General features: G+C 42.2%; 1 protein-coding gene across 3 annotated transcripts in view; it reads right to left on the bottom strand.

Moving 5' to 3' along the window:
- pla2r1 (phospholipase A2 receptor 1) overlaps positions 1-27,369 on the bottom strand; it is a 79,993-nt gene that overhangs the window by 44,731 nt on the left and 7,893 nt on the right. For all 3 annotated transcript variants that reach the window (XM_061974603.2, XM_061974604.2, XM_061974605.2), the window contains exons 4-12: positions 23,051-23,215; positions 22,844-22,957; positions 19,919-20,068; positions 19,573-19,767; positions 19,346-19,509; positions 11,861-11,968; positions 6,034-6,146; positions 5,798-5,961; positions 110-318 (exon numbers count right to left, since the gene is read on the bottom strand). In XM_061974603.2, coding sequence (XP_061830587.1) covers positions 110-318; positions 5,798-5,961; positions 6,034-6,146; positions 11,861-11,968; positions 19,346-19,509; positions 19,573-19,767; positions 19,919-20,068; positions 22,844-22,957; positions 23,051-23,215 — 1,382 coding nt within the window. The remainder of the gene's footprint in view (positions 1-109; positions 319-5,797; positions 5,962-6,033; positions 6,147-11,860; positions 11,969-19,345; positions 19,510-19,572; positions 19,768-19,918; positions 20,069-22,843; positions 22,958-23,050; positions 23,216-27,369) is intronic.

Here is a 27,369-nt window from a genome sequence, read left to right as displayed (position 1 = left end):
GACTTGACCCTGAATAATCTTTCAGCTTTGCATTTGCTCCAGAAAGACACGTTCTGTTGTGACAACATGAATGTTGGAGCAGAGTGAACTTTGTCAGTCAGGACTTCACCTTAAAACAGTAGAGGAGTCCGGCCTGCGAGTCCCAACCTGGAGGACAGGTGCTGAAGGCGTCCAGGTGAGCTTCTGGCAGCTGCACTTCCTGGTCGCTGCTGATGCTCAGCTGGCAGAGCGAGAAGGCCTTGAAGGAATGGCAGTCTTTGACCTCCCAGCGGCCCAGAGCACGCCCGGCCGACATGACAACGCAGCCGCTGGCGCTGACTAAGAAAGGACAGAAGAGAAGTCAACAAACAAGAAAGATGGTGAGAGAAAGACAGATTGTTATCACGTCAAACTTAATTTAAAGCAGGGTTGTCCAAGTGCTTTTATTGAGGGCCTCACAGGGCCGCTTGTAACAGTCAATAATATATGTGTGTGATATCATGTGCGATACGTGCAGTCCTGCAGCATGTGTACTTGTGTGTGGTATCATGTGCGATACAAGCAGTCCTGCAGCGTGTTTACTTGTGTGTGATATCATGTGCGATACAAGCAGTCCTGCAACGTAATTACTTGTGTGTGGTATCATGTGCGATACATGCAGTCCTGCAGCGTGTTTATTTGTGTGGGGTATCATGTGCGATACAGGCAGTCTTGCATCGTGTTTACTTGTGTGTGATATCATGTGCGATACATGCAGTCCTGCAGCATTTGTACCTGTGTGTGGTATCATGTGCGATACAGGCAGTCTTACATCGTGTTTACTTGTGTGTGATATCATGTGCGATACAAGCAGTCCTGCAGCATGTGTACTTGTGTGTGGTATCATGTGCGATACAAGCAGTCCTGCAACGTATTTACTTGTGTGTGATATCATGTGCAATACAAGTAGTCCTTAAGCAAGTGATATCATGTGCAATACAAGCAGTCCTGCAACGTTTTACTTGTGTGTGATATCATGTGCGATACAAGTAGTCCTTAAGCAAGTGATATCATGTGCGATACAAGTAGTCCTTCAGCGTGTTTACTTGTGTGTGATATCATGTGTGATACAAGCAGTCTTGCAGCTTGTTTACTTGTGTGTGGTATCATGTGCGATACATGCAGTCCTGCAGCGTGTTTATTTGTGTGTGGTATCATGTGCGATACAGGCAGTCTTGCATCGTGTTTACTTGTGTGTGATATCATGTGTGATACATGCAGTCCTGCAGCGGGTTTACTTGTTTGTGGTATCATGTGCGATACAGGCAGTCCTGCATCATGTTTACTTGTGTGTGATATCATGTGCGATACAAATAGTCCTTCAACTTGTGGTATCATGTGCGATACAAGCAGTCCTGCAGCGTGTTTACTTGTGTGCGATATCATGTGCGATGCAAGCAGTCCTGCAACGTGTTTACTTGTGTGTGAAATCATGTGCAATACAAGGAGTCCTAAAGCAAGTGATATCATGTGCGATACAAGTAGTCCTTCAGCGTGTTTACTTGTGTGTGGTATTATGTGTGATACATGCAGTCCTGCAGCGTGTTTATTTGTGTGTGGTATCATGTGAGATACAGGCAGTCTTACATCGTGTTTACTTGTGTGTGATATCATGTGTGATACATGCAGTCCTGCAGCGGGTTTACTTGTGTGTGGTATCATGTGCGATACAGGCAGTCCTGCATCGTGTTTACTTGTGTGTGATATCATGTGCGATACATGCAGTCCTGCAGCGGGTTTACTTGTGTGTGATATCATGTGCGATACATGCAGTCCTGCAGCGGGTTTACTTGTGTGTGGTATCATGTGCGATACAGGCAGTCCTGCATCGTGTTTACTTGTGTGTGATATCATGTGCGATACAAATAGTCCTTCAGCTTGTGGTATCATGTGCGATACAAGCAGTCCTGCAGCGTGTTTACTTGTGTGTGATATCATGTGCGATACAAGCAGTCCTGCAACGTGTTTACTTGTGTGTGATATTATGTGCAATACAAGGAGTCATAAAGCAAGTGATATCATGTGCGATACAAGTAGTCCTTCAGCGTGTTTACTTGTGTGTGGTATTATGTGTGATACATGCAGTCCTGCAGCGTGTTTATTTGTGTGTGGTATCATGTGCGATACAAGCAGTCCTGCAGCGTGTTTACTTGTGTGTGATATAATGTGCGATACAAGCAGTCCTGCAACGTGTTTACTTGTGTGTGATATCATGTGCAATACAAGGGGTCCTAAAGCAAGTGATATCAAGTGAGATACAAGTAATCCTTCAGCGTGTTTACTTGTGTGTGGTATTATGTGTGATACATGCAGTCCTGCAGCGTGTTTATTTGTGTGTGGTATCATGTGCGATACAGGCAGTCTTGCATCGTGTTTACTTGTGTGTGATATCATGTGCGATACAGGCAGTCTTGCATCGTGTTTACTTGTGTGTGATATCATGTGCGATACATGCAGTCCTGCAGCGGGTTTACTTGTGTGTGATATCATGTGCGATACAAATAGTCCTTCAGCGTGTGGTATCATGTGCGATACAAGCAGTCCTGCAGCGTGTTTACTTGTGTGTGATATAATGTGCGATACAAGCAGTCCTGCAACGTGTTTACTTGTGTGTGATATCATGTGCAATACAAGGAGTCCTAAAGCAAGTGATATCAAATGAGATACAAGTAGTCCTTCAGCGTGTTTACTTGTGTGTGATATCATGTGCGATACAAACAGTCCTGCAGCTTGTTTACTTGTGTGTGGTATTATGTGGCATACATGCAGTCCTGCAGCGGGTTTACTTGTGTGTGGTATCATGTGCGATACAGGCAGTCCTGCATCGTGTTTACTTGTGTGTGATATCATGCGCGATACAAATAGTCCTTCAGCGTGTGATATCATGTGCGATACAAGCAGTCCGGCAGTGTGTTTACTTGTGTGCAATACAAACAGTCCCGCAGCATGTTTACTTGTGTGTGATATCATGTGTGATACAAGCAGTCCTGCAGCGTGTTTACTTGTGTGTGATATCATGTGTGATACAAGCAGTCCTGCAGCGTGTTTACTTGTGTGTGATATCATGTGCGATACAAGCAGTCCGGCAGTGTGTTTACTTGTGTGCGATACAAACAGTCCCGCAGCATGTTTACTTGTGTGTGATATCATGTGTGATACAAGCAGTCCTGCAGCGTGTTTACTTGTGTGTGATATCATTTGCGATACAAACAGTCTGGCAGTGTGTTTACTTGTGTTTACAGCTTTTCCAGTTAAAAAAACTGTCATATATTACTGTAAATGGAAAAGCAGTACCACTATTTTTTTTTTTACGGTGCATTACCTTAAATGGGAAAAAATGGTGCCACAGTTATTTTTTTTTACTGTAAAATTCTGGCGACTGAGCTAACAGTTTTTGGTTTGTTTTTTAAACATTGGTTTATTGGATTTTTGACGTATACAGTCCAGTAAATACAATTAAACACACGTCCAATGTTCTTAACCCACACTAATTATGTATAAAATACAATAAAAATAATAATCTTGGGGAAAAAAAACATCCATCCTTCCATCCATTTTCTACCGCTTGTCCCTTTTTGGGATCCCGGGGGTACTGAAGCCTATCTCAGCTGCATTCGTGCATCAGGCAAATATTGACATGAAGCCACTGCCAACACGGTGCGGCAATACGCATAAGCAGACAAAAGGCTCATCAATTATTGACCTTTCAATCGGGCTTAAATTTGAGAACTCTTTTAAAATGAACCACCCCATACTTCCTGAAACTTGAGACAACATTTTTTTTTTGCGTAAAATTGATTGTCATTTGTACAGTGTACAATTTCAATAATAAAATGTCAAGAAATCGCGAATCAAGCAGTTTTTATCTAACCAAAAAGAATGTTTGGAATGTATGATAATAAATTAATTGTTACATGAAATTTTAAAAATGTAAGTTTAGAAGATATTGCATGCAGAGCATGTAGTTTTAAATCAAAATGGAAAGGACAATTGTATTTAGTAAGAAAAGATGAAGTACTTGGGCAGCACGGTGGACCAGAGGTTAGTGCATGTGCCTCACAATACGAAGGTCCTGAGTAGTCCCGGGCTCGGGATCTTTCTGTGTGGGGTTTGCATGTTCTCCCTGTGACTGCGTGGGTTCCCTCAGGGTTCTCCGGCTTCCTCCCACCTCCAAAACATGCACTTGGGAATAGGCCCCTCCCACCTCCAAAACATGCACTTGGGGATAGGCCCCTCCCACCTCCAAAGACATGCACCTGGGAATAGGCCCCTCCCACCTCCAAAAACATGCACTTGGGAATAGGCCCCTCCCACCTCCAAAACATGCACTTGGGAATAGGCCCCTCCCACCTCCAAAACATGCACTTGGGAATAGGCCCCTCCCACCTCCAAAAACATGCACTTGGGAATAGGCCCCTCCCACCTCCAAAACATGCACTTGGGGATAGGCCCCTCCCACCTCCAAAGACATGCACCTGGGGATAGGCCCCTCACACCTCCAAAGACATACACCTTGGGATAGGCCCCTCCCACCTTCAAAAACATTCACCTGCGGATAGGCCCCTCCCACCTCCAAAAACATTCACCTGCGGATAGGCCCCTCCCACCTCCAATAACATGCACCTGGGGATAGGCCCCTCCCACCTCCAAAAACATGCACCTTCGGATAGGCCCCTCCCACCTCCAAAAACATGCACCTTGGGATAGGCCCCTCCCACCTCCAAAGACATGCACCTGGGGATAGGCCCCTCCCACCTCCAAAGACATGCACCTGCGGATAGGCCCCTCCCACCTCCAAAGACATACACCTTGGGATAGGCCCCTCACACCTCCAAAGACATGCACCTGGGGATAGGCCCCTCACACCTCCAAAGACATGCACCTGGGGATAGGCCACTCCCACCTCCAAAGACATACACCTTGGGATAGGCCCCTCACACCTCCAAAGACATGCACCTGGGGATAGGCCACTCCCACCTCCAAAGACATACACCTTGCGATAGGCCCCTCCCACCTCCAAAGACATGCACCTGGGGATAGGCCCCTCCCACCTCCAAAAACATGCACTTGGGGATAGGCCCCTCCCACCTCCAAAAACATTCACCTGCGGATAGGCCCCTCCCACCTCCAATAACATGCACCTGGGGATAGGCCCCTCCCACCTCCAAAGACATGCACCTGGGGATAGGCCACTCCCACCTCCAAAGACATACACCTGGGGATAGGCCCCTCCCACCTCCAAAAACATGCACCTTGGGATAGGCCCCTCCCACCTCCAAAGACATGCACCTGGGGATAGGCCCCTCCCACCTCCAAAAACATGCACCTGGGGATAGGCCCCTCCCACCTCCAAAGACATGCACCTGGGGATAGGCCCCTCCCACTTCAAAGTGCTAGTGTATTACACTTTATTTTTATTTTTATAAAAAGATAATAAAAAATAAATAAAATTAAAAACTAGAACAGCCAAATAGCTAAAACTAGTATGCATATATTTAAAAAAAGGCTTTAAAAAAAAAGGAAAAAAAAAGAAGTGTTAAGCCTTTTTTAAAAGCATCCACAGGCTGTAGTGCCCTCAGGTGGTCAGGGAGAGCGTTCCACAGACTGGGAGCGGCGGAGCAGAAAGCCCGGTCTCCATTTAAATCCAAATGGAAAGGACAATTGTATTTAGTAAGAAAAGATTAAGTACTTTATTGACTTTCGCGGGCCACGTGAAATGATGTGGCGGGCCACATCTGGCCCCCGAGCCTTGAGTTGGACAGAGTGATGTAACGTCTACCTGGCTGATGTTTGTTCCAGTTAGTGAAGGTGAGCGGCAGGGTGGATCCGTTGTGATGAAGCCACGAGTACTGATGGTCCACGTCCCTCAGGCCCATCCAGTAGTGCATGCTGCTGTTGGCCCCGCCAGCACTCAGCAAACTGTCGATGAACGCCTGCTGGAACCTGTTGGACCCGGGAAATGTTGACCAAGGTCTTTGGAATGAAGACACACGTGTGTAGTCCCTCACAAACCACCTGTTCTCCACGGTGAGCAGGGGAGCGTTGCAGTAGTAGCCTCCGCGTGCCTCCTCGTACGTCTGCTGCTGGCTGGTGAAGGTGTAGCAGGAGCGGCCGTGACGCTTCCAGCCCTGACACCAAAATACACTCATTCATCTGCTTCACACTTTCACACGCTGGCTGGAGTCTACACCAGTGTTCACTTGCAGAGTGTTCACTTGCATGTCATATCATGTGCGATACATGCAGCGTGTTTACTTATATAGCCCTAAATCACGAGTGTCTCAAAGGGGGTTATGGTATTTATTTATTTTGTCATAAAGAAATACAATCATGTGTGCTTACAGACTGTATCCCTGCACACTGTATTGATCATTAATGTATATATTGTGTTTTTTATCTTGATTTAATAAAAATAAAAATAAAAAATAATAATTGTATTTCATTTTTTATTTTTTTTAATTTCTTGTGCGGCTTGGTACCAATCGGTCCGCGGACCGGTGCCGGGTGGTTGGAGACCGCTGGTCTACACAATACTCAGTAGGAGAGTTCTGGTCCAATGTCAGAGAAAAAGTGTGTATGTGTTCACATGGAAAATGTGTGATATCATGTGCGATACAAGCAGTCCTACAGCGTGTTTACTTGTGTGTGATATCATGTGTGATACAAGCAGTCCTGCAGCGTGTTTACTTGTGTGTGATATCATGTGTGATACAAGCAGCCCTGCAGCGTGTTTACTTGTGTGTGATATCATTTGCGATACAAGCAGCCCTGCAGCGTGTTTACTTGTGTGTGATATCATGTGGGATACAAGCAGTCCTGCAGCGTGTTTACTTGTGTGTGATATCATGTGGGATACAAGCAGTCCTGCAGAGTGTTTACTTGTGTGTGATATCATGTGGGATACAAGCAGTCCTGCAGAGTGTTTACTTGTGTGTGATTTTATGTGCGATACAAGCAGTCCTGCAGCATGTTTACTTATGTGTGATATCATGTGTGATACAAGTAGTCCTGCAGCCTGTTTACTTGTGTGTGATATAATGTGTGATACAAGCAGCCCTGCAGCGTGTTTACTAGTGTGTGATATCATGTGCGACACAAGCAGTCCCGCAGGCTGTTTACTTGTGTGTGATATCATGTGCGATACAAGCAGTCCTGCAGCGTGTTTACTTGTGTGTCATATCATGTGCGATACAAGCAGTCCTTCAGCGTGTTTACTTATGTTCGATACAAACAGTCCCGCAGCATGTTTACTTGTGTGTGATTTCATGTGCGATACAAGCAGTCCTGCAGCATGTTTACTTATGTGTGATATCATGTGTGATGCAAGTAGTCCTGCAGCATGTTTACTTATGTGTGATATCATGTGTGATACAAGTAGTCCTGCAGCCTGTTTACTTGTCTGTGATATAATGTGCGATACAAGCAGCCCTGCAGCGTGTTTACTTGTGTGTGTGTGTGATATCATGTGCGACACAAGCAGTCCCGCAGGCTGTTTACTTGTGTGTGATATAATGTGCGATACAAGCAGTCAGGCAGCGTGTTTACTTGTGTGCGATATCATGTGCGATACAAGCAGCCCTGCAGCATGTTTACTTGTGTGTGTGTGTGATATCATGTGCGACACAAGCAGTCCCGCAGGCTGTTTACTTGTGTGTGATATAATGTGCGATACAAGCAGTCCTGCAGCGTGTTTACTTGTGTGCGATATCATGTGCGATACAAGCAGCCCTGCAGCGTGTTTAATTGTGTGCTATATCATGTGCGATACAAGCAGTCCTGCAGCGTGTTTACTTATGTGCGATACAAGCAGTCCTGCAGCGTGTTTACTTATGTGTGATATCATGTGCGATACAAGCAGTCCTGCAGCGTGTTTACTTATGTGCGATACAAGCAGTCCTGCAGCGTGTTTACTTATGTGTGATATCATGTGCGATACGTGCAGTCCTGCAGCATGTTTACTTGTGTGTGATATCATGTGCGATACAAGCAGTCCTGCAGCGTGTTTACTTTTATGTGATATCATGTGCGATACAAGCAGTCCTGCAGTGTGTTTACTTATGTGTGATATCATGTGCGATACAAGCAGTCGTGCAGCATGTTTACTTGTGTATGATATCATGTGCGATACAAGCAGCCCTGCAGCGTGCTTACTTGTGTGCGATACAAACAGTCCCACAGCGTATTTCCTTGTGTGTGATATCATGTGCGATACAAGCAGCCCTGCAGCATGTTTACTTATGTGTGATATCATGTGTGATGCAAGTAGTCCTGTAGTATGTTTACTTGTGTGTGTGATATCATGTGCGATACAAGCAGTCCTGCAGCATGTTTACTTATGTGTGATATCATGTGCGATACAAGAAGTCCTGCAGTATGTTTATTTGTGTGTGATATCATGTGCGATACAAGCAGTCCCGCAGCCTGTTTACTTGTGTGCGGTATCATGTGCGATACAAACATTCCTGCAGAGTGTTCACTTGCATGTGATATCAAGTGCGATACAAGCAGTCCTGCAGCGTGTTTACTTATATAGCCCTAAATCACGAGTGTCTCAAAGGGCTGCACAAGCCACAGCAAGAAAAAACTCAACCCAATGGGATGACAATGAGAAACCTTGGAGGGGACCGCAGATGTGGGGACCCCCACTGGGCGACCGGTGCAATGGACGTCGAGTGGATCTATTATAATATTGTGAGAGTCCAGTCCATAGTGGATCTAACATAATAGTGAGAGTCCAGTCCATAGTGGATCTAACATAATAGTGAGAGTCCAGTCCATAGTGGATCTAACATAATAGTGAGAGTCCAGTCCATAGTGGATCTAACATAATATTGTGAGAGTCCAGTCCATAGTGGATCTAACATAATAGTATGAGAGTCCAATCCATAGTGGATCTAACATAATAGTGAGAGTCCAGTCCATAGTGGATCTAACATAATAGTGTGAGAGTCCAGTCCATAGTGGATCTAACATAATAGTGAGAGTCCAGTCCATAGTGGATCTAACATAATAGTGTGAGAGTCCAGTCCATAGTGGATCTAACATAATAGTGAGAGTCCAGTCCATAGTGGATCTAACATAATAGTGTGAGAGTCCAGTCCATAGTGGATCTAACATAATAGTGTGAGAGTCCAGTCCATAGTGGATCTAACATAATAGTGAGAGTCCAGTCCATAGTGGATCTAACATAATAGTGAGAGTCCAGTCCATAGTGGATCTAACATAATAGTGTGAGAGTCCAGTCCATAGTGGATCTAACATAATAGTGTGAGAGTCCAGTCCATAGTGGATCTAACATAATAGTGTGAGAGTCCAGTCCATAGTGGATCTAACATAATAGTGTGAGAGTCCAGTCCATAGTGGATCTAACATAATATTGTGAGAGTCCAGTCCATAGTGGATCTAACATAATAGTGTGAGAGTCCAATCCATAGTGGATCTAACATAATAGTGAGAGTCCAGTCCATAGTGGATCTAACATAATAGTGAGAGTCCAGTCCATAGTGGATCTAACATAATAGTGAGAGTCCAGTCCATAGTGGATCTAACATAATATTGTGAGAGTCCAGTCCATAGTGGATCTAACATAATAGTGTGAGAGTCCAGTCCATAGTGGATCTAACATAATAGTGAGAGTCCAGTCCATAGTGGATCTAACATAATAGTGTGAGAGTCCAGTCCATAGTGGATCTAACATAATAGTGAGAGTCCAGTCCATAGTGGATCTAACATAATAGTGTGAGAGTCCAGTCCATAGTGGATCTAACATAATAGTGAGAGTCCAGTCCATAGTGGATCTAACATAATAGTGTGAGAGTCCAGTCCATAGTGGATCTAACATAATAGTGTGAGAGTCCAGTCCATAGTGGATCTAACATAATAGTGTGAGAGTCCAGTCCATAGTGGATCTAACATAATAGTGAGAGTCCAGTCCATAGTGGATCTAACATAATAGTGAGAGTCCAGTCCATAGTGGATCTAACATAATAGTGAGAGTCCAGTCCATAGTGGATCTAACATAATAGTGTGAGAGTCCAGTCCATAGTGGATCTAACATAATAGTGTGAGAGTCCAGTCCATAGTGGATCTAACATAATAGTGTGAGAGTCCAGTCCATAGTGGATCTAACATAATAGTGTGAGAGTCCAGTCCATAGTGGATCTAACATAATAGTGTGAGAGTCCAGTCCATAGTGGATCTAACATAATAGTGTGAGAGTCCAGTCCATAGTGGATCTAACATAATAGTGTGAGAGTCCAGTCCATAGTGGATCTAACATAATAGTGAGAGTCCAGTCCATAGTGGATCTAACATAATAGTGAGAGTCCAGTCCATAGTGGATCTAACATAATAGTGTGAGAGTCCAGTCCATAGTGGATCTAACATAATAGTGAGAGTCCAGTCCATAGTGGATCTAACATAATAGTGAGAGTCCAATCCATAGTGGATCTAACATAATAGTGTGAGAGTCCAGTCCATAGTGGATCTAACATAATAGTGTGAGAGTCCAGTCCATAGTGGATCTAACATAATAGTGTGAGAGTCCAGTCCATAGTGGATCTAACATAATAGTGAGAGTCCAGTCCATAGTGGATCTAACATAATAGTGAGAGTCCAATCCATAGTGGATCTAACATAATAGTGAGAGTCCAGTCCATAGTGGATCTAACATAATAGTGTGAGAGTCCAGTCCATAGTGGATCTAACATAATAGTGTGAGAGTCCAGTCCATAGTGGATCTAACATAATAGTGTGAGAGTCCAGTCCATAGTGGATCTAACATAATAGTGTGATAGTCCAGTCCATAGTGGATCTAACATAATATTGTGAGAGTCCAGTCCATAGTGGATCTAACATAATATTGTGAGAGTCCAGTCCATAGTAGGACTTCATTTTCTGTTATCGTCCGGTAAATTGACTTGTGCAATATAGTCCCAGGCCTAATGTAGACTAAAACATGTATGTTTGCACAATGGTGGCCTTTGTAGTTTCAGTCGTGTTTTGACAAGTGCTGTCAATTGAGAGCCCCCCTTTGACCCCCGGCTCCCCTTCTAGCCCTCACCCGGCCTCAGCTCGGAGTCAAGGGCTCGCACTCCATTTTGTGCAGAAACGCAATACTGAGGTGGAACAAAAGAGATATAGTTCTGGTGTTTCCAGATGTGAGTCATACTGCTGAGAAAGGCTGCACCAAAACAAACATGGCACACCATTCACCGTGCGAAGGCAGACTTCAGCAGAAGTCTGAGGAGTCTGGATGCGTCATCGCGGACATTGTGCCTGTCTGGGCTATCGCGGCGTTGGCTTTCAGGGTATGAAAGGGCCTGATGACTCAGGGCTGGGATATTTGTGTCAAGTCCAGGCAAGGAGCGACAAGAAGGCCAGAAATGACGTCATGAGTCCGGTGAATGAGCTCATTGTTCTGAGGACCGCTAGGATTGTCACACAGCAATAACTGCTATCTTCAACGGCATATTATGGGATGCCAAATTCATTCAACGCAAACCAAAACACATTTTTGTGTGTGTGTGTGTGTGCGCACTTGTCTCACCATCCTTGTGTGGACATACAGGTACACTTGACAAACCACCCGTTCTGTGTGGACCTTTCGACTTGTGAGGACATTTGCCTGGTCCTCACAACTACAGAAGTCAAATATTTGTTTTACTTTGTGTGTTTTGCATTCTGAAGTGAGGTTGCAACTCTCTACTCCCATCTAGTGCTAGATATATGTTTTCATCATTCTAGCTATAGTGGAAAGGGGGGCCCTCACAACCTACTAACCAAACGTGGGTCCACACAAAGTAGGCAAGACATGTGTGTGTGTGTGTGTGTGTGTGTGCACCTCAGGGCAGCCTTCATCCCAGGTTCCAGGTTGATGAACTGATGAACTTTCTTTTCTACACACGGCAGGAAGTCGCTCGTCACATGACACCAACAGCCAGGCACCTTCCTGTGGAAGAGAAGTCAAATGATTTCCGATCGTTATAATTGATTATTCTCTGCAGTTTGTCTGTCAATCTTCTTTTTTTTTTACAAATTAGACGTAACCCTCTGACATCATGCATGGCGGGGCGAAGGCGCCCAAATCGACTTTCAAAGCCTTGAAACATGATTTGAATAGGCCTGACTAGGCTGTGTCCAATAAATACCATGTTCGAAAAATACAGTAGTGTGCAAAAATATTAGAAGACTTACCATAAACTGCTCTCATTTCAATGGAATGACCTCAATAAATCTCTGTGATAATGTGTCAGATAGTGTGTTCATATATTGTTCATCCACCTCTTTAGAGCAAAGCTTTGAGCTCCTGTAGTCCTCGATGAGTTTTACCTGGTTAAATAAAGGTTATTTGTTGATTGATCGATTGATAAAACTGGGAATTAACCAATTACCGCCTGGCCTGATTATCGGCGCCAATATCTGGTCTTTTGACGTATAGCTTTTAATCTGTATTTTATTTTATTTTTTAAACTACAACATACATATATCAGTGGATACTACATATACACATATGATACCAGTTATGAATAAAAGTAGAGAGTAAGTTAGTAATAACCAGCGCTCCTTTAGTGCTGATTGCCAACCGCACATCTCCTCTGCTTACAAGTACTGGTCAGAACCTCCCTTTTTAACTGAGAATTCCAGTTTTTGTCCTTCTTTCCTGGTACTCATCAGAGGTGGGTAGTAACGCACTACATTTACTCCGTTACATCTACTTGAGTAACTTTTGGGATAAATTGTACTTCTAAGAGTAGTTTTAATGCAACATACTTTTACTTTTACTTGAGTATATTTATAGAGAAGAAACGCTACTTTTACTCCGCTACTTTTATCTACATTCAGCTCGCTACTCGCTACTAATTTTTATCCATCTGTTAATGCACGCTTTGTTTGTTTTGGTCTGTCAGACAGACCTTCATAGTGCCTGCGTTTCAACAAATACAGTCACTGGTGACGTTCACTCCGTTCCACCAATCAGATGCAGTCACTGGTGACGTTGGACCAATCAAACAGAGCCAGGCGGTCACATGACCTGACTTAAACAAGTTGAAAAACTTATTGGGGTGTTACCATTTAGTGGTCAATTGTACGGAATATATACTGTACTGTGCAATCTACTAATAAAAGTTTCAATCAATCAATCAAAAGTGTGAAGGAAAAAAGACCCTTTTTTATTTCAACCGTACATCCCGTCAAAAGCCTAAAGACTGACTGCACAGTTCCTGTCTTCACAATAAAAGTGCCGCTCCATCGCGCCTGCGCTTTCAAAACAAGAGTCTCCGAAAGCCAGCGCAAACAAGCTAGCAAGCTACGGAGTTTGCCGCCAATGTATTTCTTGTAAAGTGTATAAAAACGAATATGGAAGCTGGACAAATAAGATGCCAAAAACCAACCACTTTCATGTGGTATTAGACAGAAAGGAGGAACTTTTTTTCTCCTCCATTTGAAAACGTGGACGCTATCATCACTACTGTCTGATTACAATCAATGCAAGTCATCAGAATCAGGTAATACACCAACTTATATTCTTGTCTTCATGAAAGAAAGGAATCTATATGTTAAACATGCATGTATATTCATTAAAACACCTTTAACATGTAAACAAAAACGGCAAAATAAATAAATATAAATTATATACTGTATATATCAATGTATGTATGTATATATATATATATATATATATATATATATATATATATATGTGTGTGTGTGTGTGTGTGTGTGTGTATATATATATATGATATGTGTGTGTATGTTACGCAGGACTTGAGTAGTTTTTTCACAACATACTTTTTACTTTTACTCAAGTAAATATTTGGGTGACTACTCCTTACTTTTACTTGAGTAATACATCTCTAAAGTAACAGTACTCTTACTTGAGTACAATTTCTGGCTACTCTACCCACCTCTGCTAATAATGTTGTTGTATGCACACTGTGTCGAGCGGAAATGGCCTATCATAGCAGCACAACGGCAGCGTTCTTGCCATCACCATCAACTAGTCAATCGTCCGCGTGAGTATACGTTGTCATCATTACACAAAAACATGAATGTGTCATTTGTATCTGCGTTGTAAATTCATAAACTAAAGCACCGTTTCGCTCTGAGAGGAGCGTTTGGCGTGCCTGTTCAGTGTTTACAAAGACGTGCTCCTCTTTAACGCTAACGTTAATTAGTTGTGCAAATACCTTTTACAACATTAACAATTACGTATACTATGTACAAACGAACAATTAACTTTCACTTTAATCATACTATCATTGTTGTGTTATTAAGCAAAATAAGCAAAAGTTTTACTTTTGTTGAAATGTTTACACTGTTACAGAATATTTCGTTTTGCACTTTTTTGTATTGGATGTTTATCTTTATTTTTGCACATTTTAGCAAATAAGCAATACTTTAACTTTTGTTGAAATGTTTACACTGTTGTTACAGAATATTTCCGTTTTGCACTTTTTTGAATTGGATGTTTATCTTTATTTTTGCACATTTTAAAGCAAAATAAGCAATACTTTTACTTTTGAAATGCTTATACTATTGCAGAATATTAAGATTTGCACTGGATGTTTACTTTTATATTTGCACATTAAAAGCAAATAAGCTACTTTTAATTTTGTTAAATGTTTACATTGTTACAGAATATTTTGTCATGTTGTTGTCAATGTTGACTGAGTGGCCATACTTTTTTTTTTGTAAATAAAAGCCATGCCTTTTGAAAAAACTGGCCTACATTTATTTTTTCATCTTCATTTTAAATAAAAAAAATAATCGGTAAAAGGAAAAATAATCTATAGATTAATCGAAAAAAATAATCTATAGATTAACTGATTAATCGAAAAAAATAATCTATAGATTAATCGATAGAAAAATAATCGTTAGCTGCAGCCTTACAATGGAGTAGATGAGTTACTGTGATGTAGAGAAATGTCATATTTTGACCAATTTTCCCAGGAGATGTTCTATATTTAGAAGTAACATGTTGATGTTCCTCTTAGACACACCTAATAAAGGTGTTTGATGGTAAATCAAACACAACATCAAATATTATGTCATCATCACCACTGGTTCCACCTTTCCTAAAAAATATTGTTAAAAAACAACTTAAAGCCTTGTTCAGATGTTAACTGACATATAATATTCATCTTTAAATAACTTTTACTGCTAATGAATATCACCTTATTGGCCTGCTGACTACTAACAATCGGTATCAGTATCAGCCCTGAAAAAAACACATCAGTCGATCTCGAAATAAAAACCTTGTTTTTTTCATAACAGAAGCTTGAACCTTACTGATCTTGCATAATAAATGTTCCACAGACATGAGGAGGGACGGGATGGAAGGAATCTGGACAGATCAAATGTAGACTGGAAGGAAACTCAGTGGAATGAGCTTCTGAGAGCGTGGAATGACATGGAGGGTGGAACTTACGGGAAAAGGCATCGAAAGATGCACTGCTGTGATTAGTGACAAGGGGTGGGGGGGGCACACTAAATATTGGAGTGAAATGTAAACAAAGGACTGGATTGATGAATTTGTAAGTGAAATATTCTCAGTATCTTTAGCTTATGCAGCGGCAACAAAGTGAAGAAAAAAAACACAGGTTTCTTAATAGGGTTGTAATATTTAGCCAATACAAAACAACATGTCGTTTTAATGGATAAAAACAAAGAACTGCAATCTTTTGTAGAGAAACCCTTTTCAGTGTCAGTGAAAAGCATTCACACAGTAATAACAATAATGTGCTATTATAATTCAGGGCTTCTTAACCCTTTTGACCTTAGGGCCCACTCAAATATTAACATTGAGTTAGTAATATCACTCTTCATTTTAATCATATTCAATAATGATATCTTACCTACTTACAGTTTACAACCTTGACAAATGATATGAAAACATGTGTCAATCACAATGATTATTATTTATTTAACACACAAACCTTAGACCTACATCTTGCTGGTTAGAAAAATAAATACTTACCAAATATACAGAATAATAAAGGAATCATAAATACCTGACGAAAAAATGTATTAACATATAATTATTAAAAGGAACCAATTTATAATGAATGTTTCTGACATAAACTGTCAATAAAATGAAAGTGCAAATGAAAATACAGCCCCACCTCTTTAGTCATAATTTTTGCACTTCTCTATGACTTTAGCTCCAGACTTCTTCTGTTTGTTTGATATTGTCATTACTGCCACAAGTGGTGGACAATTGTATTACAACTAAGTACCACTGCGGCCTATATGGACCATAGCTAAAATACACATATTTTTTTGGCGACCCTCTAGGGGGCGCTCGCAGCCCGAAAAAGGGGCCCCGGCCTATTGGTTAACAAATACTGTTATAATTATTACATGAAAGGGGCAAGTGGTAGAAGATGGATGGATAGTATAAATAATATTCCGCCCATTCAATCAAATCAGTCCTCTTTATAAATGTTTGGCTCATTCATGACATGCATGCTAACATTTTTCTTTCTTTCAAAAATCTGTGTGGAAAGCGTGAAGGGCTAGTACAGGCTTTAAATGCATATAATATTCATATAAATGATCCAAACAATAAAGCGGAAATTCACTTGCCATTGGGGGGCAAAAACATAGAGAACACTTCATACAACAATCATAGTTTGTTACTAGACTCTCTTTTGCTAGCATACTAACTTTCGGGCTAATTTTAGAGGTACAAACATCTAAAATGTGTACCTTTTCAAATTTGTATTGTTAAGGATTTTTGTGGTTTCTGATCGTTTGTGAGGGCACCAAAGAGACTTCTGTGTTTGTGCGCTTATTGGCAGAACAGCTGACACAGGACAGTTCTGCTTGTCGTTGTTGCTGTTTTAGCTTGTTAGTAAATAGAAAGTTGATCCATTGTTCCTTGTTATGTGTGGTTGATATACAGTACTGTATGACACTTACTGTATATATATATATATATATATATATATATATATATATAAAATCTCCTGATGATTGAGGGAACCCCCACTCATGAAACAGGCCTGTAGAGATGAAATAGTCTTGTGATTTTTTTCCCCCACACATACATATATATATATATATATATATATATATATATATATATATACACACACACACACACATATATATATATATCTATATATACATATAGATATATATGTGTAAATATTATAATAATACAATGGATATATAACTAATATTTAATCAAATTGGATATTAAGAGTATGTAAAAGTTCGACTTCTACCTTGTTTACTTCTCTGACGACCTCCTTAAGTTGTGTTATCCAGCAGCTAAACTGCGCCAAACATGGGTAAGTGTGGAGAGTCTTTTGCATTTTTCCCATCATGCTTTGTAATAGATTTGAAACGGGTGTAATTGTGAGTTGTATGGTGCACGGACGTTTTTTAGAATGTTCACAAAGTTCAGTGAGCAGGTTGTCTTATGTGTGACCATGTCTGTTGACATTTTGTGTCGGTTCCATTTTTTATTTGCACCATGACTAGGTTAGGTTGTTTGCATTGGGTCATACAGGTAAATAATGCACATACTTCCTATTAGGACTTAATCAAAGGTCATTTGACCTGAATTACTCACATTGTCCACTAGATAACGACATAATTGTTATGATCCGCTGCCCGGATCATAGTCTGTTTACGTTTTCGAGTCACTTGTGTTTTCAGCACCTTTTGAGTTTGTGTGTTTCAGTTGCCATGACGGCAGATTACACTCACCTGCCTCTGGTTAGTGTTCGGAACGCTCACCTGTTGCCCGGGCACTAATCAGAGAGCTATTTCGTCTATGCTCTGGCCTCACTCGGTCTGGCTTCCTTATTTGCTTTATGCAACAGTCGATGACTGCTAGCTTCAACGCTAGGCTCTTTTGCTTGCTAGCTCCCATGCTAGCCCCTTTGGATTTTGCCTTCCGTGCTATGAGCAAGTTTTTGTGTGTTCCCGCCTGATTTATTTCCAAAATAAATCATTTCCTACCTGCACGCTGTGTCCGTAGTCCGTCTGCATCCTGGGAGAAGGAACCCCGCATCACCATGCGACCCGGTCGTCACAATAATAGCAATATTAAAATGAATGCTATCTCCCTGTGGGTAACTTTCCTTATCAAACTCATGACGCCAAACAGCTGTATATGTTACTTGACTATCAGGCTGTGAGCATTCACTTTCGGCTTTTAAGCCTTCACAGAAATCACGTTCTAGTTTACTGTACACAGTGCATACAGTTAGGCAGAGGTGGGTAGAGTAGCCAGAAATTGTACTCGAGTAAGAGTACTGTTACTTTAGAGATTTATTACTCAAGTAAAAGTAAGGAGTAGTCACCCAAATATTTACTTGAGTAAAAGTAAAAAGTATTTTGTGAAAAAACTACTCAAGTACTGAGTAACTGATGAGTAACCTGTTCGTTTAATGATGACGGCAACAAATAATGCACAAAAACATAAAAATAGCAATGAGCAAATCCAGAGCCAGGAATATCTCTTAAAACAATAATATATATTAAATAATAATACATTAACATAAAAAAATTAAGGCAAATTGAGCCACAATAACTTAACAGCACCATAGGCTCAGTAGGCAGAGATTACAAAGGAAAATAACAAGTTAGCCTTTACGCAAACCATAAACTGATAGGTGTGGGCTGCACCTGAGAACACACTGTGCACTTCTGATTGGTGTTTCTATGCATGCGTGTGTGTGCGTGCGACTGTGTGTGTGTGTGTGTGTGTCTGTCTATGAGGCTGCAGTGCGTTAATAAATGTCCCCACACGATGTACATTTGACAGTGATTCATAGCAGGGAAGCTAACATCAGACTACAGTGACAGCCAAAATATCTACTAACGTTACTTACCGCCATGTGCTTCCTCAAATTTGATGTTGAGTTCATGTAAGCTTAAGCTTGTTAATCATGTGACCGCCTGGCTCTGTTTGATTGGTGAAAAGGAGTCAATTGTCACCAGCGACTGTATTTGATTGGTGAAACGCAGGCATGCGATAGATCCTACTTTGAAGGTCTGTCTGACAGACCAAAACAAACAAAGCGTGCATTAACAGATGGATAAAAATCAGTAGCGAGTAGCAAGCTGAATGTAGGTAAATGGAGCGGAGTAAAAGTAGCGTTTCTTCTCTATAAATATACACAAGTAAAAGTAAAAGTATGTTGCATTAAAACTACTCTTAGAAGTACAATTTATCCCAAAAGTTACTCAAGTAGATGTAATGGAGTAAATGTAGCGCGTTACTACCCACCTCTGTAGTTAGGTTTGCATAAGTAAAATAATATTCCAGTCCACTCACACCTCGTTCATTCCAAGGAGTTTGTTTGCTCACCTTTGAGTCTGCCTTGACACACAGGGTTGCACCAGCCAGGCTGCGAGGAGGGTGATACTGGTGCCACATTGTGAGAGACACCGGCGAGCCGTCAGACCACTCCACGCTCGCCGATGATGCCGGTTTTCGAAGACCGATCCACGCGCCTGAACTGTCAGCAGAAACTAGAAAGGGTAGACTTCATACATAACTGCACCAGTTGCTCGGCAAACTCCTTAATATCCTACCGTTAGCCAGAAGGCTGAGCAGCATCTCCACCTCGGACAGAGAGCGCAGGCTAGTGAGGGTGGCGCCGTGAGAGATGCACGCCTGAGAAGACTCCTCCCAACTTCCTGCATCCGCCTGGGACAGAAGGTGGTAGCAGAAGCCGCCATGAGGCAGCCAGTCTTGGTCGCACGCTGTACGGACATACTGCCAGTTCTCTGGAGAGGAGGAGTCACAACATACTTGTTTACCCACATTGTTTTGCTCTGGCTGCTGTTAAAAGGAAGGTCAGAGGTGGTCTCTCCAGCTGTCCACATCTTGGACTTCTTCCCACCTCATGGAGTTTGCACGTTTTTCTCGAGTTCTCACCAAGTGGCTCAGCTCTGCGTGTGTCATTGGGCGTCTTCTTGCAGATGTAAGGCAAGGCCGACTCGCAGGAATGACTCTGCCAGAGTCCATCAGAGCCGGAATTGTACCAGCCGCACTGTCTGTCGTCCTGCAGGGGGCTGGCCGGCAGCCCTGATGGAAACACGTTGAGGGGACAACTCTAATTGCCAATTCTGTAGTGGTTAGGGTTGGAATAATTGTTTGTAAGTTATCACAAAAGAAACGTTGTATTATGAATGCTGTCTTTCGAGGCCTAACAAGAGGAAGAAGGCTCGTGAAACGCCACTGTGATTTCAACACGGACAGATGGCAGGATCTGCTCAACTCCCAGAGGAACTCTCTTTGAAGTGTTAAACGAACTCTCTTTGAAGTATTTCACAAACTCTCTTCCAACTATTTGGTAACTGAAGTCAACGCTATTTACGACCCGCTGCCCTCTTGAAGTCACTGTGGTCAGGAGACGGGAGGGGTTATCCATTGTCCTCCAACACCTGCCCCAGCTGGATCCAGGAAGAGCCCAAGCCCGAGAAATCCTCTTCTTGGACTTCAAAGCGACCGAAAACAATGACTGTTTTACACACTTACCATTCCTGCTGTGACATATGTTGGTGCGTGAACATGGAACATCTGAATTAAAAGAGGAGACGAAAACCTTCTTCGTCAGAGCGTGCTAAGACACTGTAAGAGGTTACAGGTTGACGCATGTCTCTCCTCAATTGAGTCCAAATTGAATTCTGTCTCTGTTTGATTCCTTGCCTTTTGTCTTGTTTAATAGATGTCCTGTGTTTGAAAGTGACAGTTAGGGTTGCAAAATTCCAGGAATATTCAAAGTTGGAAACTTTCCATGGGAATTAACGGGAATGAATGGGAAATGAATGGGAATAAACATTGAAGGCAACATGCTAGATCTTGCAGCATGATTATTAGCTAAAACAGACCTGGGCAAATGAAGGCCCGGGGGCCACATGCGGCCCGTTAAGCTTTTCAATCTGGCCCTCCGACATTCCCAAGTATTTTTTTTAGATCTTTAAGATGGAAAGTGTAGCTGCCATTATGATGTGCAGTGATGTTTTCCAATTACCATAAGTCTTGAACTATACAAAGTCTTTCAATGGTTGGAATCTGCGCTTTTGCATGATATTTTAGTGACTAGTGTTGTCCTGATACCAATATTATTTCGATACTTTTCGGTACTTTTCTAAATAAAGGGGACCAGAAAAAATTGCATTGTTGACTTTATTTTAACAAAAAATCTTAGGGTGTGGCGGACCGGTACTTTTCAGAGGCGGTATGGTACCAAATATGATTCATTAGTATCGCGGTACTATACTAATACCCGTATACCGTACAACCCTACTAGTTACTATGGTAATCTACATCACAGCAGGTCAGACGAGGCACCAAGCAGTGTAGGTGGGGAGCGTTTCCACAGAGTGTTTCCAGAGCCTGAAATGCAGGTGTCAAGGACAGACGCGGAAGGAGATTTTTACAAGAAAGTTCTAAAGCTTAGTGATGTATCAGATATATCAGATTGTTTTTTGTTTTTTTTACCCTTCGCGTTCATATTTCGCTGTGTTTGTTGCATTTTTGTTGCATTTGGCTTGATTGTAAAATATGTCGACTGAGAGGGGGTGTGACGTTCATATGTTGTCAATATTCAGTGTTTTATCCTTCATAGAAACTTTTAAAAATTCCATTCCGTTTTTAAGGCTGTCTGTCATAACATTTTTAGCATTCAATCAGACTCTATTGTGAGGTTTTGTATTAGTTTTCCTAAAAATAGATAGACACATTTTTTTCTCTAAATTTGTACAGTAAAGCAGATTTCTCCATAAGAAACAATGTAAATATGAATAATTGGTTCCAGCCTTGACAAAAGTCAATATTTTAGTGAAGGTTTGTACACTTTGAACTAGGGTTGTCCCGATACCCATATTTTGGTACCGGTACCGGTACCAAAATGTATTTCGATACTTTTCTAAATAAAGGGGACCACAAAAAATTTCATTATTGGCTTTATTTGAACAAAAAGTCTTAGTGTACATGAAACATATGTTTATTATTGTCATTTAGTCCTTAAATAAAACAATGAACATACTAGACAACTTGTCTTTTAGTAGTAAGTAAACAAACAAAGACTCCTAATTAGTCTATGCAGTAACATATTGTGTCATTTATACACCTATTATTTTGTACACATTATGAGGGACAAACTGTAAACATTTATTATTAATCTACTTGTTCATTTACTGTTAATATCTGCTTATTTTCTGTTTGAACATGTTCTATCTACACTTCTGTTAAAATGTAATAATCACTTATTCTTCTCTTCTTTGATACTTTACATTAGTTTTGGATGATACCACACATTTAGGTATGGATGTGATACCAAGTAGTTACAGGATCATACATTGCTCATATTCAAAGTCCTCATGTGTCCAGGGACATATTTCCTGAGTTTATAAACATAATTTTTTTTATTTTTTTTTAACTTTAAAAAAACGGTACTTTTTAGAGACAGTATAGTACCAAATATGATTCATTAGTACTAGTATTGGTATATCGTACAACCCTGCTTTGAACACAACATAAAGTGCCAAACAGTACTGTATATCAAACACACATACAGTAACAAGGAGCTGGTGGATCAACTTTCTATTTATTAACAAGCTAAAACAACAAGCTCAACTGTCCTGTGTGAGTTGCTCTGCCAAAAACACAGAAGTCCCTTTGGTGTCCTCACAAACTATCAGAAACCACAAAAATCTTTAACATGAATAACAATAATTATTTTAAAAGGTAAAATTCACATACACTTAACTTGACGTGAAATTATTACATATGGCTCCTTTAAATATTTCAATGGCCTGACAGCCCAAATTGTTTGTTGTGGTTTGCGACCCATACCTGTGGTGAAGTTGACCAATGATAGAGGCGCGCCATCGGACCACTGCCACCCCCACCCGTCTTTCAGGTGGTTTAGCCCTATCCACACCATCGCTCCAACAGTATCCATGCGGTCTAAGGCAAGAATCAAGCAAAAGAACACTTTATGATCTGAGTGCAAAAAAACATAGTACTCATAGAACACACTACCCTCTTTCATGTCCATACCTCGGATGTACCTGTGCTCTGCCAAGCTGGTGATGCTCAGCAGATTCCCCCCTTGAGCCTGGCAGGTGAGCAGCGCCTGACTCCAGGTGAGGATGGTGTACAAGTTGAACTGGTAGCAAGCACGCAGCTCCTGGTTGGACTCCCAGAAATGCTCACAGCTGTAATCTACCATCAGCGGCTACACGTCAGCACAAATTGCATTCACATATCCAGTAAATGTAAAACATTTCACTAAACACATTCCCTCCAGCAAGGTGTGCGTGTGCTGAAACACCTGCAAAGTGGACAGAGCACCAAGCGGATCTACTAAACTTGTGCACTGCAAAAAGTGAAATCTAAGTAAGATGAAATATCTCAAATAAGTGTGATATTTGCTTCTTTTCTGTCTGATAAGATCATTCTTCTCACTAAGCAGATTTTATGTTAGAGTGTTTTACTTGTTTTAAGTGTTTTTGTCTTAAATGATCTCAGTAAGATATTACAGCTTGTTGCTGAGATTTGATGACCTATATTGAGTAAAACATGCTGGAAACTAGAATATCAAGTGTTGCAAAGCTGTGTCATCAACACTCACAAGTATAAAACTGCTTTTTTAAAGTAATCATTTCTTACTTCAAGCATGAAAAAGAAAATCATGATGCCGAGCGCAGATCATTATGTCAAGATAATGGCACTAGCATTTACTTCATTTAAGAATAGTTTTCAACATATTGAGCAGTGGCCTAGTGGTTAGAGACCGGGCTTTCTGCTCCGCCGCTCCCGGTCTGTGGAACGCTCTCCCTGACCACCTGAGAGCACCACAGACTGTGGATGCTTTTAAAAAAAAAGGTTTAAAAATCCTTCTTTTTAAAAAAGCCTTTTTATTTTTAGATATATGCATACTATCCATCCATCCATCCATCCATCTTCTTCCGCTTATCCGAGGTCGGGTCGCGGGGGCAGCAGCCTAAGCAGGGAAGCCCAGACTTCCCTCTCCCCAGCCACTTGGTCCAGCTCTTCCCGGGGGATCCCGAGGCGTTCCCAGGCCAGCCGGGAGACATAGTCTTCCCAACGTGTCCTGGGTCTTCCCCGTGGCCTCCTACCGGTCGGACGTGCCCTAAACACCTCCCGAGGGAGGCGGTCGGGTGGCATCCTGACCAGATGCCTGAACCACCTCATCTGGCTCCTTTCGATGTGGAGGAGCAGCGGCTTTACTTTGAGCTCCCCCCGGATGACAGAGCTTCTCACCCTATCTCTAAGGGAGAGACCCAAACTCATTTGGGCCGCTTGTACCCGTGATCTTGTCCTTTCGGTCATGACCCAAAGCTCATGACCATAGGTGAGGATGGGAACGTAGATCGACGGGTAAATTGAGAGCTTTGCCTTCCGGCTCAGCTCCTTCTTCACCACAACGGATCGATACAGCGTCCGCATTACTGAAGACGCCGCACCGATCCGCCTGTCGATCTCACCATCCACTCTTCCCTCACCCGTGAACAAGACTCCGAGGTACTTGAACTCCTCCACTTGGGGCAGGGTTTCCTCCCCAACCCGAAGATGGCATTCCACCCTTTTCCGGGCGAGAACCATGGACTCGGACTTGGAGGTGCTGATTCTCATCCCAGTCGCTTCACACTCGGCTGCGAACCGATCCAGTGAGAGCTGAAGATCCTGGCCAGATGAAGCCATCAGGACCACATCATGTTTAAAAAGCAGAGACCTAATCCTGCAGCCACCAAACCGGATCCCCTCAACGCCTTGACTGCGCCTAGAAATTCTGTCCATAAAAGTTCAGAACAGAATGGGTGACAAAGGGCAGCCTTGGCGGAGTCCAACCCTCACCGGAAACGTGTCCGACTTACTGCCGGCAATGCGAACCAAGCTCTGGCACTGATCATACAGGGAGCGGACCGCCAAAATCAGACAGTCCGATACCCCATACTCTCTGAGCACTCCCCACAGGACTTCCCGAGGGACACGGTCCAATGCCTTCTCCAAGTCCACAAAGCACATGTAGACTGGTTGGGCAAACTCCCATGCACCCTCAAGGACCCTGCCCAGAGTATAGAGCTGGTCCACAGTTCCACGACCAGGACGAAAACCACACTGTTCCTCCTGAATCCGAGGTTGGACTATCCGGCGTAGCCTCCTCTCCAGTACACCTGAATAGACCTTACCGGGAAGGCTGAGGAGTGTGATCCCACCATAGTTAGAACACACCCTCCGGTTCCCCTTCTTAAAGAGAGGAACCACCACCCCGGTCTGCCAATCCAGAGGTACCGCCCCCGATGTCCACGCGATGCTGCAGTCTTGTCAACCAAGACAGCCCCACAGCATCCAGAGCCTTAAGGAACTCCGGGCGGATCTCATCCACCCCCGGGGCTTTGCCACCGAGGAGCTTTTTAACTACCTCGGCAACCTCAGCCCCAGAAATAGGAGAGCCCACCACAGACTCCCCAGGCACTGCTTCCTCATAGGAAGACGTGCTGGTGGGATTGAGGATACTAGTTCTAGCTATTTGGCTGTTCTAGTTTTTATTTATTTTGTATTATCTTTTTAATACACTGTAGCACTTTGAGGTTGTTTACTCAATGTAAAGTGCTTTTTACAAATAAAATCTATTATTATTATTATTAGTAGAGTGTCCGCCCTGAGATGGGTAGGTTGTGAGTTCAAACCAAAGACTATAAAATTGGGAGCCATTACCTCCCTGCTTGGCACTCAGCATCAAAGTTTGGAATTGGGGGTTAAATCACCAAAAATGATTCCCGGGCGCGGTCACCGCTGCTGCTCACTGCTCCCCTCACCTCCCAGGGGGTGAACAAGGGGATGGGCCAAATGCAGAGGACACATTTCACCACACCTAGTGTGTGTGTGACAATCATTGCTACTTTCTATTCTATTCTATTATATTCTATTTAACTCTAACTTTAACTTTTTTTTCTAGCAAGAAAAGTGCACTTGTTATTAGTGAGAATAGACTTATTTAAGCTATTTTTGGGTTCATTGAGGTTAGCTAATTTTACTTGTTTTGGAAAGTCTTGACAAGCCACATTTTCTTGTTCTATTGGCAGATAATTTTGCTTAATTCAAATAAAATACCCCTCATTTTTGTCTTTTTTTTTTTTTCTTGTTTTCGAACACTGACTTTTTGCAGTGAGGATTGTGTCTCTCGAGTGAGCAGAATCCATTTAGCATGTCTGTCTTCATGAATATGTGCTGATCGTCAGAATACAGGGAAAAGTCATTATTTAGCACACGCAGAGTGATTTATCAATGCTGAAACTGTTCCGCGGGCGCTAATTCGTCGCGAAATCATGTGCAAACTGTCAGTTGGGCAGGAATAGCTGTGAGAAAAGAAGGTACCGTATTTTCCGGACCATAGGGCGCACCGGATTATAAGGCGCACTGCCGATGAGCGGGTCTAGTCAGGTCTATTTTCACACAAAAGGCACACGGGCTTATAAGGCGCATTAAATGTAAAAGACTTCCTTGTGGTCTACATAACTTGTGATGGTGGTTCTTTGCTGAAAATGTTGCATAGATGATGTTTTACACATCATCTTCAAGTCGCTTTCTGACTGTCGCTTCAGGATGCGCCGTTTTGTGGGCGGGTCTTATTTACGTGCCTCACCTTCGACAGCGTCTTCTCCCCGTCACCTTTTGTCATGTCTGTGTAATCATGTTTTGGTTTTAAGTCATGTTTTGTTTAGTTTCTGGCTTTTCACTCCCTTGTCTTGTTTGCATGATTACCCATTAGTTTCACCTGTTCCACGTTTGGACTCATTGTGCACTCTTGTTTGTCACCATAGCAACCATTAGTTTTCACCTGTCACGTCACGCACCTGTTTCACGTTTTGAGTCACGCACCTGCTTTCACTAATCATGTCCATAGTATTTAAGTTCATTAATTTTCTGTTGTTCGTCCTGACGACATCCCCGCATTTATGCCCCCTGTCACACTCTGTCCACCTCTGCGCACTTCATGTCCATGCCAAGTAAGTTTGTTTATTATTGCCACAGTTAGTGTTTTTTTGTTGTTCCTAGTTTTTTGCCCCCGTGCAAGTCTTTTGTTTTCATTAGTCAAGTTTGTACATCCGCCTTGAGCGCGCCTTTTGTTCTTTTGAGTGTTATTATTAAAAATGTATTTACCTTCACGCCATGACCAGTCCAATTCACTTGCACCTCAGGAGAACAAACCAAGCCAAAGTCCTAGTCATGACACCTTTGTTGTAGCGGTGTAGCGTGCAAGGACGGGAGTGGAAGAAGTGTCAAAAGATGGCGCTAACTGTTTTGATGACATTCACACTTTACTTCAATCAATAATGGAGCAGCATCTC

This window comes from Nerophis lumbriciformis, linkage group LG15, assembly GCF_033978685.3.
Source record: "Nerophis lumbriciformis linkage group LG15, RoL_Nlum_v2.1, whole genome shotgun sequence".
Taxonomy (NCBI): Eukaryota; Metazoa; Chordata; class Actinopteri; order Syngnathiformes; family Syngnathidae; genus Nerophis; species Nerophis lumbriciformis.
The sequence above is the reverse complement of the archived record's forward strand: the minus strand, read 5'-3'. Positions and strand labels throughout refer to the sequence as shown.